Source organism: Pinus tabuliformis, chromosome 7 (assembly GCF_031772625.1).
Source record: "Pinus tabuliformis cultivar Carrire ecotype Pingquan chromosome 7, CPIR1, whole genome shotgun sequence".
In the NCBI taxonomy this organism is placed as follows: domain Eukaryota; kingdom Viridiplantae; phylum Streptophyta; class Pinopsida; order Pinales; family Pinaceae; genus Pinus; species Pinus tabuliformis.
The window spans coordinates 206880120-206897554 of NC_142293.1; the positions used below are offsets into that span (position 1 = coordinate 206880120).

The 17435-nt window shown below is 40.1% G+C and overlaps 2 protein-coding genes across 6 annotated transcripts in view; both read right to left on the reverse strand.

Annotated features, from left to right (window-relative positions):
- Nucleotides 1-1383: 1383 nt before the first annotated feature.
- The window catches only part of LOC149246589 (uncharacterized), a 119109-nt gene continuing 103057 nt past the window's right edge, over nucleotides 1384-17435 (reverse strand). For 3 of the 5 annotated variants that reach the window (XM_089457976.1, XM_089457975.1, XM_089457977.1), the window contains exons 4-6: nucleotides 5200-5235; nucleotides 3778-5082; nucleotides 2858-3681 (exon numbers count right to left, since the gene is read on the reverse strand). In XM_089457976.1, coding sequence (XP_089314102.1) covers nucleotides 3121-3681; nucleotides 3778-5082; nucleotides 5200-5235 — 1902 coding nt within the window. In that variant the 3' untranslated portion in view covers nucleotides 2858-3120. The other 2 variants (XM_089457979.1, XM_089457978.1) reach the window with 2 other exon arrangements.
- On the reverse strand, nucleotides 13245-13649 carry LOC149246590 (uncharacterized). The gene has a single exon (XM_089455718.1). It carries the CDS (start codon nucleotides 13522-13524, stop codon nucleotides 13273-13275), a length of 252 nt encoding a protein of 83 aa, XP_089311844.1. The 5' UTR covers nucleotides 13525-13649; the 3' UTR covers nucleotides 13245-13272.

Below are 17435 nucleotides of genomic sequence, written 5' to 3' on the forward strand. Positions count from 1 at the left end.
GCAATAATGTCATTAAACAAGAAAGTTCCTCGAGTCAATTGGGGAAATAATATGTTTACCATAAAAAGTGATGACTTAAGCCACGAAAATTAAAGCACAGCCAACGTTGAATCAACTGCAGAAATCTGCATAATTAATGTTTTCTCAATTTAATTACTTCAATCTCAACTCCAATAATATTCAACCAGGTTTGTCTGAATGCACATACATATGACAAAAACCTCAGGAAAAAAACTTGTGTGGTACAAAGAAGGGTTTCAAAAATAGAAACTGAGAAACCTCGGAAAGAACATTCATAAATTATGCTCCAATGACAGACTTTCAATTTTTACACGACCTATGTTCCAATAACAGACTTTCAATTTTTACTTGACCCAGAAAAAATTGGGACCAGGATTGCATTTTCATTTACGTTTGCTGAACAATATCTGATGAAAATTACAATCTTGATAGAATGTCTCAACAACTGGAACACAAGTGAGGCATTTCACTGACAAGACGCTGCCATTATTCATGGTATTCTTGTAAATTAAGAGTGCACTTCAAATTGTTCTTATGTTTCCATTGAATTACCTTGAGGGTGGTGCCGAACCTTGGTTACTTAATAATGGATTTAATCCGACAGTACCATTATTTGGGGGAGGTCCAACACCCCATTTCCCTTCTTACTCTGAAGGCTCCAAAACATGAACTCTGTTTTTCCAAAAGCAAATTGATTCGGTTCGGACGGATGTGACTGTTTTTCCAAAAGCAAATTGATTCGGTTCGGACGGATATGATGCAAGCGAATAGGCACTACCGCTGAATAAATAACCAAACAATAAATTAAATCATAATATGCCTTGTCAAAATCCAAATCTAAAAAATAGATGTATCGAAATAAATAACCAAACAATAAATTAAATCATAATATGCCTTGTCAAAATCCAAATCTAAAAAATAGATGTATCGACCATGACAGAATGAAAGAGGCCATTTACCTGTTCATTCCCGATGGTAAATATGCAGAAGGTGCAATGGGGCAGTGAGGCCTCAAGCTTTCTGCATCAAACACTCCAACTGCACTTTAACAGAAGCTCAGAAGCTCGCATAAACTAGGACGCTGTCGCATGAGTATAAGGCACTTGAAATAGGAGCAGATATTCATTGCATTAATCCTTGATCACAAGATGTCATTAATTCACATAGTACCATATGACTATCGGTGCTCTTCTCATTCCATTCTCCTCTAAGGAAGATGCATGGAACACTCATGTTTCCTTCATATGAAGTTTGGATCTCCACTGGGAACTCTATTAAAGATCTCATCCTAGAACATTTTCTCTTCTACCTTGACTTGTGCACATAGAGCAATTTCTATGTAGAAAAATCATACTGGAGCTCTAACATTGGTAAGGACGTAGTTCTAAGACTCGGACTCGAACTTCAACTCAATCTCTTGGATTCAATTACTCCGCTTTAACTCAAAACAACTAGGATTCAATAACTCAAGTTTCAACTTTCAACTCAAATCATTCTAGTTAATTTGAACTGGTTTGTTACCAAACAAGCACTAAAACCAAGTTGAACTGGTTATGTACCCAACAAAACCTCAAGTCAAATTAACTCGGTGCTATCAACTCAACTCGTTTAACTAGCTCCGAATCAAAAGAATCCAAGTTTTGAAACTAAAGTCAGGACCGACATAATAACATCTAAGTGGAGTTCAGAATCAAAATTTATTGCTCGCATAAACTAGGACGCTGTTGCATGAGTATAAGTCACTTGAAATAGGAGCAGATATTCTGCATCAAACACTCCAACTGCACCATCACAGAAGCTCGCATAAACTAGGACGCTGTCACATGAGTATATGTCACTTGAAATAGGAACAGATATTCTGCATCAAAAACTCCAACTGCACTATCACAGAAACTCAGAAGCTCGCATAAACTAGGACGCTGTCACGAGTATATATATGGCACTTGAAATAGGAGTAGATAGGGGATCATGAGGAGACCACTGCAAATGCATACATGTAACAAGGTCATCCAATCAGATAAAGAAGGTAAGTGACTATATTATTGTCTATGTTTAATTTCAACACTGCTTACAAGTACTTACATAGCACAAGCCCTCCAACTTTCCAACTTGGAAGCATCATATATGTCAAAGCCGGCTCTCTTGCACAACCAACAAGTGATATCGATCATTATGAAACTGTACTCTTGTATCCCCCACTGGTGGTGACGATCTTCCTGGTTGTACAGCTTTTGACTTTCGCTTTTGTCACCCATCTATGCCCCACGGGTATAATTGCCAAAAGACGTGGTTGTGAGTACATGAATATTTCTACTCTGGGAATCAGCTCCAGAAGATACCAACACATTCAAAAACATGTGAAAAGGCCCAGGTGAAAAAGACAGGCCTGTGAGTTGCTTTTGGTGGCCCTTGAGCTTTGCTTTTACCTGTAAAAATTGCAGTAAGTTCAGAGCAAGCCACTTAAAGGTGAGTTTTGGTAAAAGGGCACAATGAAGAAAAATGATAAGGATTGAAAGAGATATACACAGGCAGCACCTCATCAACTCGAACATTGTATATTTGAATTGATGAATCCTCGATGCCAATTGCAATGATGTTATTGTCCTGATGGTGGAAAGCCAGAAAAGTGGCTGCAGGAGGAGGTGGCATCGTCGTTATCTACCAGTTTTGTATTCACATGAGGAAGTCAATACACATGAGCCATGAGACTGTCCTTAAAACCCCAAGTAAATATATATTCTCATCATGGAGATGAATTATATCATCACCAACATACCAACCACCTTACAAGAACACCACCTGAACCAAGATGTCCCGAAATTTTATTCCTGCAGCATCATACACAAAGCAGTCCTTCTACAATCCCCCAAGTGCAATGTTGAAATTCAGGCTTATTTGGTTTCATTCATTCAAAGAAAAAACTAGCACTATAGTCTATAATAAACCCCATAGAGTCCATGCATACAGATCAACATCTATCTAATCAATGCCTTGCTTCCTTTCATATAGAAGACTAATGTTATAAGAAAGTAATCTGAAATACAATTTTGTAGACAATACGATAGGAGTAATATATCATTGCAACCTGTAAATATATTTTTATACATATCTTGGACCATATGCCAGAGACATGCTCACTGGTTCAAGGACGTGATCCTTGAACATATCACAAAAATGCTTTGTCCAATCCCTAACAGAAGCAAACGGAATAAGTCCAGCCATCACTGGAAGAACTAAAACAAGTGTAGCATGGAAAACAAACTTACGAATCCATGAGGGTGTCAAACTGCTCCTACCAGAGTTTGAAGTCGGGCCATTCAGAAAACAAAATAAATGTGATGTAAAACAATTGGCAAAGGCGTGCAGAATACAAAGCAGTTCCCAATGTACGAGCCAATGAAATCCACTTCCTCCCAGGCTATCCACAGAGAATTTGCCTGCCCAACCACATAAGCCTCCTAGTAAAACCAAGATAATCGTTGCTGGCTTAGCCTGACTAGAGCTTGTGACTGTGTGGCGGAATAATAAATAGACGATCACTGAAACAAAACCAGCACCTGCTAGCATACGGGATATTACCATAATTTCGCATGCAATAGTTCGGAATCTTCCTGTTACAGTGTCCATTGGGTTGGAAAACCACGAAGACTTTTGTGATTCCTACAAACAATTGGAACAAAACAACAATCACAGAAATGTAAAGAATAATATACAACTTATCTTGAGACTTGATATTATACACATCAACTAAATTACCTTGGTGGCTTGGCATGATGTGATCGCTTCTGAAAGGAGTGAGCGTGAGTATCTTGAAACACCGTAGGCTAAAGCAATGAGCATGAGTATCATCCCTGCTGCCAATTCATCTGCACATTGTCTGCTAAGCTCAACATATGCCCTCTTTTGTTTTTCATCTACAAATGCACTCTCTTTAAACAATGCTTTGGAATGGTTAAACTGTAATTTGTTCCTAGCCAACATATTCGACTCTGAATTAATATGAAGTTGTTCCTCTTCAAGTTTTAATTGCTTCATTTTTTGCATGAGCTCGAGTGATTTTAATTGGTTGCTTCTTTCTTGTTCCCTCACATTCTTATCAAATACATTAAGAACATTTTGCCGAAATTGTCGATCAGAAATGTCCGTCCTATCTGAGAATAGAGATAACATAGCTGCTTCAGGTAAAGAGCCAGAAAAATTCCTCAGTTGTCTATCGGAGATTTCCTCGCATTGTGGATGTCCATGTAACACAATCTTCTGACAATCCTCTAGAATCCCTGATGTTTCTTTATTCCCATGTATTTCCGCTCTGACATTAGACACACTATTCTCACCAGAACCCTCTGCTGTAACTGTAGTCTTTTCAGTCAATACAGAAAAGGAATTATCCATTAAAAACTTTGGACATTGTGCAGCCTGCACTTCCACATCTTTAATAGCCAAGTTACTTCTTTCAATTTCCCCAGAACCAGCACCACAACTATGGACATTTACTTTGGACTTCACATGATCAAAATTACTCTGCTGCACATTACCAGCAAGAGTTACTTGCGAGGTTGCACCCTCACTACCTACAACTTTATAGTTATCTTCAGAGGCTTGGCCCTTGCAATTTTCAGTTCCCTCTGAAAACTTGCTACCAACCTGAGATTCAGCTTTCATGAAGCTCTGCTGCTTCGAAAAGTCTTGCTGTAAACTGGGTAATCCATTTTCATCTCCAGTCTTCCATGCATGCTCACATGCAGTATCGAGACTGCATGCTTTTTCTTGCATTTTCCCCTTTTCATCTGACTGCAGTTGACATTGTTTCTTACTTCGTTTTTTCCTCCATGTTGTTTTACACTCTACGTCCATGTTGTGACTATTGACATCTGTTACAAAACCACGTAATGAACTATCAGCCATCTGCCCAAATGGGTTTGCATTCCACTTTCCTTCAGAATCACATGATATCTTATCATTATCGCGGATTGCTTGCTTCACTAGCCGCATTGTGTTGAAGGTGCTTCTGAATGATGCTTCAAAGTCATTTGCAAACTGTCCGCTTTCAGTATCTAAGATCTGAACAAGAAAAACATCAACTAAGTTCCAGCCACAGCATTTCTGCTTCCATCTATAATAGTTTAAGGAGTAAAACATGAAACCTATATGGTTCCTTTTCTGGAAAATAAAACTGACCTGGGACAACGATTCCTTTATTGCCAGTCCCATGAGCTGCAAGTATAATTGAAACATTCATTAAGCATATAATACATTAAACCATTTTAAACATATAAATTAAAAATTGATGCTAAAAAATGTAGAAATTCCATTATTCTGCCAGAGTTCATAGATTCTTCTTTTGCTCCAAGAAGATTAACATTATTTAAAAGCCACATATTATGAGGAAGATAGAGTTGGGAACCCATTCAGTCCCAGGAGGCTTATTCTTTTCTTGGGGAAACAACATCCTGTATTTCTTCTTCAGTAACCGGCATCGTCAGTAGAGGTTGAAGTAGATTTCCTTGCAGATTTGAGTTACTACTGTGTTGTCTGGTATTCTATTACAGAAATTTTATTATAAACCCTTCTATTCTGAGTGGTTTTAAGGAAACGGGCACCGCTTCTTCCACCATCTTTAAGCCATTGAATTATTGACTTCTGTCTACAGAATACCTCCTTTTTCTTATCTTTTTGAATTTGAACCCTATCAAACTCATGAACTTTTTAATAACGCAGGGCTTTATGCCTTCCAGTATTTGAATGAGGGTGATTAATGTGGTTAAGCACTGTATCAACCACTAAGTCAGGCATGTCTGACTTCTTCTTTTCTTTTATAGATTCTCATGAGTCTCATTCAAGGTCTTTGATAATATGCCCTCATTTAAAAGTTCATGACTTGGTAATCTTTCCTCTATTCATTTGAAGACTAGCCATGAGAGACAAGATGGGTAGGTGAAAGTGGCTTGCTGCTACAGTTTCCACCAAGTTTTAATTTTCTTACATAGTGGTTTGCCCAAAGGTGGGCTGGTGTGGCCCCACAAGGGGCCACTGATCAGCTGATGCTGTCATGGCTGTTAAGTTGGGCTGGTGTGGCCCCGCAAGGGGCCACTGATCTGCTGATGCTGTCATGGCTGTTAAGTTGGGCTGGTTGGTCACATGATCAGATAGAGTCTATGGAAGCACCTACCTTATGAATGTTGGTTAATGCTTGACAATTGAAGTATAAAGGAAGCATCTGTGGTCTTCCTTGTACTTACTGTTATCCTTCCTTAGATTGGAAGGTGGTTTATGCTTGGCACTTAAAAAGTATAAAGGAAGCATCTGTCGTTTTCAAGCCACAATATCAATTCCTTTTCTTTTACAACACTAACCATCTCTATCTCCAGTTCATGTTTCTTTTGAATATGTTTACAAAAACCTAGTTGTTCCGCTTTTTTCTTTACATTTTGAAGCTTCTTAGAAAGGATTCACATTTTTGTTCATGTAATGTGAGTGTCTTCATTTCACTAATACTGGATTTTATTTTCTATGTCTGGGTTGCCAAACTGCAGCTGTTCAAATGAAAATGGTATGTTTTTAGGCCTCTTCGTTTGAGAGGTCTAGATTCCAGATAGATAGGCAAGTGATCTGAAAGAATTACTTTGAAACTTCACATTTTTGTTCATGTAATGTGAGTGTCTTCATTTCACTAATACTGGATTTTATTTTCTATGTCTGGGTTGCCAAACTGCAGCTGTTCAAATGAAAATGGTATGTTTTTAGGCCTCTTCGTTTGAGAGGTCTAGATTCCAGATAGATAGGCAAGTGATCTGAAAGAATTACTTCGAAACTTCACATTTTTGTTCATGTAATGTGAGTGTCTTCATTTCACTAATACTGGATTTTATTTTCTATGTCTGGGTTGCCAAACTGCAGCTGTTCAAATGAAAATGGTATGTTTTTAGGCCTCTTCGTTTGAGAGGTCTAGACTCCAGATAGATAGGCAAGTGATCTGAAAGAATTACTTTGAAACTAAAGGATTCACAAGGCTTTCCTAATCTTGCAGAAAATGGTCCGTCCATATTAAGCCATAAGGATGAAAACCAAGCGAGATAATAATCAGCTGATGCAAGTGACTATTGTTGAAAAATATTTCTAACTCTCGTTTTACTTTGACATTATTTTATAATCAAGAAAATGTGGGAAAGAAGGCTATATTACAAGCCCATTAGATGAAGTTGGGGTAGATTTTATGGTTTGAAACTAACTCAACTGAAATTTTCTACATTGTTTTTATCAATATGAAAGCCTGAGAAGATAGGTGCAGGTGAAGCAATGGAGTTTTGAAATGGGTAGATTTTATAGTCTAACACTAACAACCAAAATTTTCTACATTGCTTTTATCAATATGAGATTCTGAGAAGATAGGTGCAGGTGAAGCAATGGAGTTTTGAAATGGGTAGATTTTATAATCTAAAACTAACTCAAGCAAAATTTTGTACATTGTTTTTATGAATATGAGAGCCTGAGACTATAGGTGCAGGTGAAGTAATGGAGTTTTGAAATGGAAATCACAACAATAAAATTCTAAAATGAAACAACAAATGGATTTGGTACAAATTTGTTTTTGTTTGTTCCATTATTGTTGTATCTATGAATGGGTTTTTCTGCTTCTTGGCTTCGATCATGACCATTTGGGGTGGCCTTCTGCACTGATTTCCATCTGCTTTCATCATCATGAGCTAGAGAGTCTATGATGTGTTTTGTCTTATAAGTCAGTTCTATACAATGTTCAGATTTCAAAAGATTTCATTCATGGCGTTTCTTCTCCTGTAATTTCAATCAGGGTGGTCTCTGAATATTGTGTTTCCTTGTGCAGTAAATTCACTCTACATCATGGGGGAAGCTTACACACAGCTGGAGCTTAACATCATCTCAGCTCAAGATCTGAAGGAGATGCATCTTTTTGGCATGATGCAGACCTACTGTGTTGTATGGATCAATTTCGAGAAAAAACTGACGACGCAAATTGACAGAACAAGGGGCGCAAACCCTACTTGGAACGACAAGGCCATATTCAGAGTGGAAGAGAGTTTGCTCCGCTGTGATGATGGAGATATACTGCGTGGGTTGCCTCAGGGATACCCTGCTAGGCACTGTGAGGGTCTTGCTTTCCACTCTCCTCAAGGGCTACGGGAGCACAGATTTCAGTGGGATGAGTTTCTTGGCACTGCAGGTCCGTCGTCCTTCTGGTCACCCACAGGGCATTCTCAACCTTGGCACCATGATTCTTGATGGAGTAGATCTTCACAGAATGAACAGATTCATCCCTGCAACTGGGGGGCTGTGGGTTTCAGAGATTTGATGGGGAATCCTGTCGAACCCAGGCCTTCATTTGTGAGAAAATTACTGTCCATTAAACCTAATAATGTTGTTGATGCCCAAGAACAGCAATCCCGCTGTCAAGACTTCAACAGTAGTGCATGCAAGGAACAGGGCAAAGATCAAGAAAAGCAGAAAGATGGTGGTGAGATGGTTGAGAAGGAGAAGAAGAAACTTGTCGGCTGCTATCAGATTCTCATGGCCCCAAAATTGAAAAGGAATAAAGTTGGATTGAAGAATGGGTCTGCAAAAATTCATCTCAGTCCATCTGACAGTAACATCTATGCCAAGGATGTAAAGTTTTGTAGATGTTCTATGCTAAGAGCAATTTCACTTTTCTCCTGTCTTCATACAAGTAGATAAGCAAAATGCAGATAGAACATATAAGCAGATCTTACAGAAGACAAATCAGAAACAAGAAAAATGTATGTGTTCGTTTCGGCGGTCAACAGGATGCTTCAACCAGCAAAGTCTCCTTTGGTCAGCCAGCCCAGCATGTGTCACAACAACCCTCTAACCAGCATGTGTCACAACAACCCTCAACGCTGGTCAAACTTCTGCGAAACCCTAGCAGCAGAAACCCTAGCAGCAGAAAAATCCTCTTCGTCCTTCCCACGTGTGGCTGAAATTCGTCCTCCAGGTAGCTCGTACTTTTAGGATGAGAGAGGAAGATGTGAGTTGTGTTATCATCAAATTCTCTCCAACTTTACCTGTATATATATCCATCAATGAGGGTGTGTGACACATCTGTTGGGCATGTGAGCCTACATTACAAAACTGGCTGACCTTGCACATATAATTTATTAAGAATAATAAATTCAAAATATAAGTTCCGCTCATCGGATTAAGACTATTTTTATATGGATTTTACACCTCTCATAAAGAGGAATCCAACAAAAATATTAGCCTCTTAATCTGAGCATCAGAACATGGAGTTTGGACCTAGTTGTCCAAATTTAACACTCCCTCTCAACTAGGGAGAACTCCATCTATTAGTGCAATTAACATCGTGAGTCATCCCGCCGAAACTTGCTTTGCTGGCTTCTTTATTTCAGAACAGAAGTAGGTCAGTCACAAAGACATCATTCCCCGACTGACATAATCAGTCCAGAGGTCCCAGACCTCACAAATCTTGATCCCAGATCAAGTGGTTGGACCATGCCATCCTAGATAGAGAGTACGGCAATCTCTGATGCGTCCATCAGTCTTTGCTAATAGTCTCTAGCTTTTCCACACCTCATTGGCCAAATGAGAGGTACTTCCCATGAGCCCTGAACTCAATGGGTAGGATGCATACGGGGCACAGATTAAATGAGTGGCGAACCAGCGCAATAATCACAAGGGTGGGGCAGAAGCATTATGAGTGCTTATAGCTCCGAGAAGCTATCCCCAAAGCCCCCCAGAGCTCCCAGAGCTCATCGTCCAACAGGACCCACATCATAGGGTCTTTCCACGACACCAAGACTCTCACGGAAGGTTAGGAACTTGACCTTCCCCAGGGGCTTAGTGAGAATATCCGCGACCTGCTCATCAGTTCCTATATGATCGAGCCTTACGGCGCCTCGCTGTACCATATCCCGGATAAAGTGGTACCTGATATCAATATGCTTGGATCGGTCGTGGAACACAGGATTCTCAGTCATACGAATCCCACTCTGATTATCACAGAGTATTACAGTGGTATCTAGCACATGTTGGAACAGCTCACTAAAGAGCTTCCTCAACCAAACTGCTTCACAACAGGCCATACTAGCAGCAATGTATTCGGCCTCCGCTGTGCTCAAAGCCACCGACTTTTGCTTCCTGCTCATCCATGAGATCGAAGCAGAACCAAGATTGAAACAGCATCCAGATGTGCTCTTACGATCCACCACACTGCCAGCCCAATCGGCATCAGTATATCCCCGGAGTATTACACTCCCGGCAGTGTATCTCAGCCCATGGTTTATCGTGCCCCGAAGATATCTCAAAAGATTCTTGGCACCAACCCAGTGAGAATGATGAGGCTCAACCAACTGTTGACTCAAAGTATTCACTGCAAAACATATGTCCGGACGGGTGTTCACTAAGAACATCAAAGCTCCTATGAGTTGACGATACTCAGTAGGATTGGCCAAGATAGGCCCTGCAGCGCTGCCACTCAACTTCTTAAAGTTGAGTTCCATTGGTGTCGACACGGACTTACAGTCCACCATCCCAAATCTTTCCAGAAGCTTCACAATATACTTTCCTTGAGAAAGGAAAATCTCTCCAGGTCTCTGCCAGACCTCCAGGCCTAGGAAATAGTGCATCAGTCCTAGGTCTTTCATCTCAAACTCAGCAGCAAGCTCCCTCTTACATTGATGAATGAGAGGGTCATCATCTGTCAGGAAGAGGTCGTCCACATACAGCACTAGAATGAGAGGCTTTCCTTCCTCAACCTTAAAGTAAAGGTTTGGATCAGCATTGCTTCGAGTGAAGCCCAGCTTCATCAAGTAACTATCCATCCTCTCATACCAAGCTCGGGTGCTTGCTTTAACCCATAGAGGGCTTTCTTCAACCTGCAGACATGAGTGTCTTCGATCTTGAACTTCAAATCCCAGAGGTTGTTCTACATACACCTCTTCCTTTATTGCACCATGCAGAAAAGCGGTCTTGACATCCATCTGATGAAGACTCCATCCTTGCGTAGCAGCAAGGGCTATGATGGATCAGATGGTGGTATATCGAGCCACAGGTGCAAATATATCGTCATAGTCAATTCCTTCCTTTTGAGAGAAGCTACGGGCAACAAATCTTGCCTTAAACTTTTCAGCACTCCCATCAGATCCATGTTTAATCTTGAAGAGCCATTTAGCGGTGACAACAGATTTGTCCTTCGGTCTCGGGACCACATCCCAGACATCATTCTTCATAATAGCCTCATATTCTTCATGCATAGCATCCTTCCAGACTTGATGCTTGATGGCTTCCTCAAAAGATCCAGGTTCAGATTGTATAATAGTACTCATGGCAGCTAGATACCCTTGGTATCTACACGGCTTCTTGCTTTCTCGGAATGTTCCCCTTGGGGCAGCATGACCCTCAGCATCTTCGAGGGTGTCCCTGAGCCATGATGGCCTCTTTCCTAGAGAAGGGGAAGGATCAATAGGGTCCATTGGCCCTTCAACATCAGGCATAGTCTCATCCTGGGGTTCTTCCAGACTTCCAGGTCTTTTTTTTTTCATGGTTTTCTTCAGATCTAGGAAGATCTACTACTTTCTTCAGGGAAGCATCTTCGTCAAAAGTGACATCATGGCTTATCTCTACTTCCCTTTGACCAGGTACATAGACTCTATATGCCTTAGAAGTCTCACTGTAGCCCACAAACATTCCTTTCTTCCCAGTAGCATCCAGCTTACTTCTCTTTTCTTTCGGCACATGAAAATAGACAGGACATCCAAAAATTCTAAAATGTGAGACATCAGGTTTCTTACTAGAGAAAACCTCTTCGGGAGTTTTGGAGTCCAAAGCGGAATGAGGGCATCGGTTTTGAATGTACACAGCAGTATTTGCAGCTTCTCCCCACAGAAACTTTGGAAGACCCTGGTCACATAGCATGGCACGGGCAGCTTCCACAATAGTCCTATTCTTGCGTTCAGCAACACCATTCTGTGTCTTGTCCATTTGCTGCACCTGACCGTGTAGCACCATCATGTTGTATCATCATGCTGCTCATGATCACTGTGCTGTCCACACATCATGTTGTCCATGACCTCATACATCATGCTGCCCATGTGTTATGCAGTGCTGCTTCCAGAAATTATTGAGCTGTTCTCAATCATCATGGATCTGCACCTCAATGACTATAATGCTGCTCTCATTATACAGCATCACATTGCTACCCCAAATCAACAAATCCGGTCTTTTCATTGTAATATACTCCTTGTGGAGATTCATAGATCTTCTTTGCTGTCTGTGCATCATCACGCTGCAACACTATAATACTGTCATCAGCCTTAGCTGCTTGCTATGGCTTGCAGCCTAGCAAAGCAGCTAGGCTATAGATGTAGTCTCAAACTACACAATCAAGTTGTCATCTACAGTAATGTGAAAGCTGTGCATGTATATATTGACTGCGTGTATATATATATTACCTGAGTGACTGCGTGTATATATATATATATTCATTGAGCTGCATATCCACCTGGGTTGTGTGTATGTATATTTAATGAGTTGTTGTTGCTGCGTATCCACATACATTCATGAAGTTGCTGCTTGCATCACTGCGTGGACAGCATATATATAATGCATATATTACAACATTCCATTCCAGTCAGCAACGATGATATCGGATAGGATATTCTAGCATTTTACCATCTTCACACTTTATACATAACAGCCTCTCGATTTTGTAATTTCGTGATGCCAAATGGATGACTGTTATAAGTCAACGAAGACAGAATCCTTTGCTTCAGTATGCGGATGCACGTGATGGCTTCGGTCTCTATGGTACTGAAATATCCATCCAATCTGCGGCTAGATTGGATCTACAACCCAACAGTGTTCCCATGAAACCCTTCTCTCGTTTATCCTTTCACTCCGTTGTCCTTCAAGAACGAGTTATGATTGAATGTGTGTACGCATATTGCTACGTATAAGCTAGGGCATTCATGCGTGGTATTATATCTCCTTATGTATTGCGTTCTCCTCATGATCAGCATATAATGTTTGCAGCTCTTCCATATGACAACGAAGTAGATTTATCACGAAACTGTCTTGCGTGAAAGGAACAGTGTATTCCCTGATTTCTCATTCAAGTTGGAGTCTCCGAAAGGATTAGAATCGTTCGAATAGCCCGAGACTGTCTGGGTCTTCAGCTTCTTTGCAACTTTCGCCGCCTTTTTCTGGGCCTTTTTTTTTTTTTTTTTTTTTTTGCGAGATACTCATTTATTTCTTCCTGGGTGATCTTTCTGGACTTCCTTTTCTTCTTAGGGGACTCGTCTTCATCTTCGCTCTCTGATTCGGTGGGCGTCTCAGAAGAGCTATGGCGTCTTCTGCTGCCGATGGTGTTGCTTTTCTTTCTATAGGAATCCTTCCCGGACCTTCTGGAAGAACTGCGCCTCGATCTTCTTCGTCTGTCGTCCTCGCTGGATTCAGAATCGTTGCTTCGAGTGTCTGAATCTGCGTCCGAAGTTCCATCGTGTTTGCGCCCGCCTCTTTTACGATCCGATCGATGGTTATCGTGGCTTCGGCTGTGCGCTTTTCTCCTGTCTTCGATCTCTCTCTGTGGCATTGTGTTTAGATTATTGATTGGGAATTTTCACGGATAAAAACTCGGGCTGCTGAAAGTAGTCGCGTTCTTGGTGCAAGCAGCAGATCGTCGACACAAACAAATTAAGACAAGACGTATCTTGTTGTCAGCCCATTACCGGGATGAGCGGGGTAGCCCCGAAGGGAACTCGTACCCGCGCCGCCCCTTAAAGAAAACCACGGAAAATTTTAATGGTGGTTTAACTATACTCACAAAGAGTGAAAGCAACAGTGTATTCCCTGATCTGCGTATCAATGTACAGCATCAGCATATTCCCTGATCTACGTATTAATGGTCTCCATTAACAGTGTATAAGATCCAGCGTATAAGGTCTTTGCGTCCATCCTCATAAGCCTGCGGCTTATTGCGGCTAGGGTATTACAGCAGTTAGGGCATCATATTTAATCCAGCGTATCTTCTTGTGAGTCTCTCCTTCACCAAAAACCCAAGACGTGGTGAGGAGGAGATCACATGAAGTGCTATAGATAGAGTTTGTCTTCACCTCAGCTCCGATACCATGTAAAGTTTTGTAGATGTTCTATGCTAAGAGCAATTTCACTTTTCTCCTGTCTTCATACAAGTAGATAAGCAAAATGCAGATAGAACATATAAGCAGATCTTACAGAAGACAAATCAGAAACAAGAAAAATGTATGTGTTCGTTTCGGCGGTCAACAGGATGCTTCAACCAGCAAAGTCTCCTTTGGTCAGCCAGCCCAGCATGTGTCACAACAACCCTCTAACCAGCATGTGTCACAACAACCCTCAACGCTGGTCAAACTTCTGCGAAACCCTAGCAGCAGAAAAATCCTCTTTGTCCTTCCCACGTGTGGCTGAAATTCGTCCTCCAGGTAGCTCGTACTTTTAGGATGAGAGAGGAAGATGTGAGTTGTGTTATCATCAAATTCTCTCCAACTTTACCTGTATATATATCCATCAATGAGGGTGTGTGACACATCTGTTGGGCATGTGAGCCTACATTACAAAACTGGTTGACCTTGCACATATAATTTATTAAGAATAATAAATTCAAAATATAAGTTCCGCTCATCGGATTAAGACTATTTTTATATGGATTTTACACCTCTCAGAAAGAGGAATCCAACAAAAATATTAGCCTCTTAATCTGAGCATCAGAACATGGAGTTTGGACCTAGTTGTCCAAATTTAACAAAGGAAGATCAAGATCCTGCTGTGGCTTACAACAAAGCAATAGCAATTTATGCATAGTGTTATCATCAATAATATTATTTGGATTGAAGAATGGGTCTGCAAAAATTCATCTCAGTCCATCTGACAGTAACATCTGTGCCAAGGAAGATCAAGATCCTGCTGTGGCTTACAACAAAGCAATAGCAATTTATGCATAGTGTTATCATCAATAATATTATTGTGCAAGAATACGTGGTTTTCTGTTATTATATTCTTTGTGCAAGTGCCTTCAATTCCTAGTTGATTCGTGAAGTGCTTATTATGGCATACATAAAAAATTTTGAAAATCACGAGCCACTGTGGATGAAAGACTGGTTTATGTAAAAGTTTGAATAGATATATGAATCTGAAAAGGGCAAGTTCAGTGCCTTCAATCTGCTACTTCGATATATATTCTTAGCCTATGTGGATGAACATTGGTTTGTGTAAAAGTTTGAATAGATATGAGTCTGAATTTTGCAATGGGCATGTTCAGTGCCTTCAGTCTACTACTTTGATAGATACTCTTAGCCACTGTGGATCACACATTGGTTTGTTTAAAATTTTGAATAGATATATAAGTCTCAAATGAGCAAGTTCAGTGCCTTCAGTCTGCTACTTTTATATATACTCTTAGCCACTGTGAATGAAATATTGGTTTGTGTAGAAATTTGAGTAGATATATGAGTGAATTGGGCAATTTCAGTGCCTTCAGTCTTTGATATATACTACTCTTAGCCACTGTGGATGAAATATTGGTTTATGTAAACATTTGAATAGATATATCATATATGAGTCTGAAATGGGCAAATTCAGTGCCTTCAGTCTGCTGCTTTGATATATATAGAGTATATATATTTGTTTACAGGATGATCACTGCATTTTTAACTTATGTCCATTAATCAAATCAATCTTTCAAAGACACAGTAGGCTTTCCTAATCTTGCAGAAAATGGTCCGTCCATATTAAGCCATAAGGATGAAAACCAAGCGAGATAATAATCATCTGATGCAAGTGACTATTGTTGAAAAATATTTCTAACTCTCATTTTACTTTGACATTATTTTATAATCAAGAAAATGTGGGAAAGAAGGCTATATTACAAGCCCATTAGATGAAGTTGGGGTAGATTTTATGGTTTGAAACTAACTCAACCAAAATTTTCTACATTGTTTTTATCAATATGAAAGCCTGAGAAGATAGGTGCAAGTGAAGCAATGGAGTTTTGAAATCAATGAAGGAGATATTGCATTTTCTAGGAAAAATGCCATCATCCACAACCGATTAACCAATTCTTTCTTCCTATGTAGCATCCTTGCTTTGACATAAGTTGGACAGAGATGAGGACTTACACCGACATTCCATATTCAACAGCTCTACTTAGACATTGACATAACTCATATAGACATCTCTATGATTGGGACTCAACAACAGACAAACTCTGCTGTCAAGTCAGCTGCTTATGAAATGGCCAGAGTCTTCTTTAAAATTTCAATATTTCTACAGTTGAGGATTGTAGCAAAGCTCAGGGATCAAACTTAACTCCATGCTTATGAGGCATCCGCGATGTGGGAAAGAAGGCTATATTACAAGCCCATTAGATGAAGTTGGGGTAGATTTTATGGTTTGAAACTAACTCAACCAAAATTTTCTACATTGTTTTTATCAATATGAAAGCCTGAGAAGATAGGTGCAAGTGAAGCAATGGAGTTTTGAAATCAATGAAGGAGATACTGCATTTTCTAGGAAAAATGCCATCATCCACAACCGATTAACCAATTCTTTCTTCCTATGTAGCATCCTTGCTTTGACATAAGTTGGACAGAGATGAGGACTTACACCGACATTCCATATTCAACAGCTCTACTTAAACATTGACATAACTCATATAGACATCTCTCTGATTGGGACTCAGCAACAGACAAACTCTGCTGTCAAGTCAGCTGCTTATGAAATGGCCAGAGTCTTCTTAAAAATTTCAATATTTCTACAGTTGAGGATTGTAGCAAAGCTCAGGGATCAATCTTAACTCCATGCTTATGAGGCATCCGCGTTCTCACAGTTACTTGCAGCTCATTCTCAGTTTTAAATGGGAAGGTAATATATGGTGTATTATTGTTGCAGTGGCAGGGGATGGATTTTAATTGCTGGTTGGACCAAAAGAAAATGATGCAAATCAATATTAACTAGTTATTGATAAATGGTTCAAGAAAGATAGAAGCCCTGGCCCTGATGGTTGGACCATTGAATTTTACATTGCTTTCCTTGATCTACTGGGCAATGATCTTCTCAATATTATTGAGCATTGCAGAAGAAATGGCAGAATATCATCCGCTATTAAATCCACTTTCATTGCCCTTATCCCGAAAGCCAATCATCCGACCTCATTCAATGACTTCCGCCCCATTTCCCTCTGCAATTGCCTTTATAAAATTATTGCCAAGATCATCGCCAATCGTCTGAAGCCTATATTATCTCGTCACATATCCCCTGAACAATTCGCTTTCCTTAATCACAGGCAGATACATGAGGCCATTGCCACCGCTCAAGAGCTCCTACATACTCTTCATATCAAAAAACAAAAGGGCCTGATATTAAAGGTAGACCTT

Bases quoted from the DNA above. Each gene is read 5' to 3' on its own strand.
- LOC149246590 (XM_089455718.1), bottom strand. From the start codon at position 13,524: ATGGAACTTCGGACGCAGATTCAGACACTCGAAGCAACGATTCTGAAT.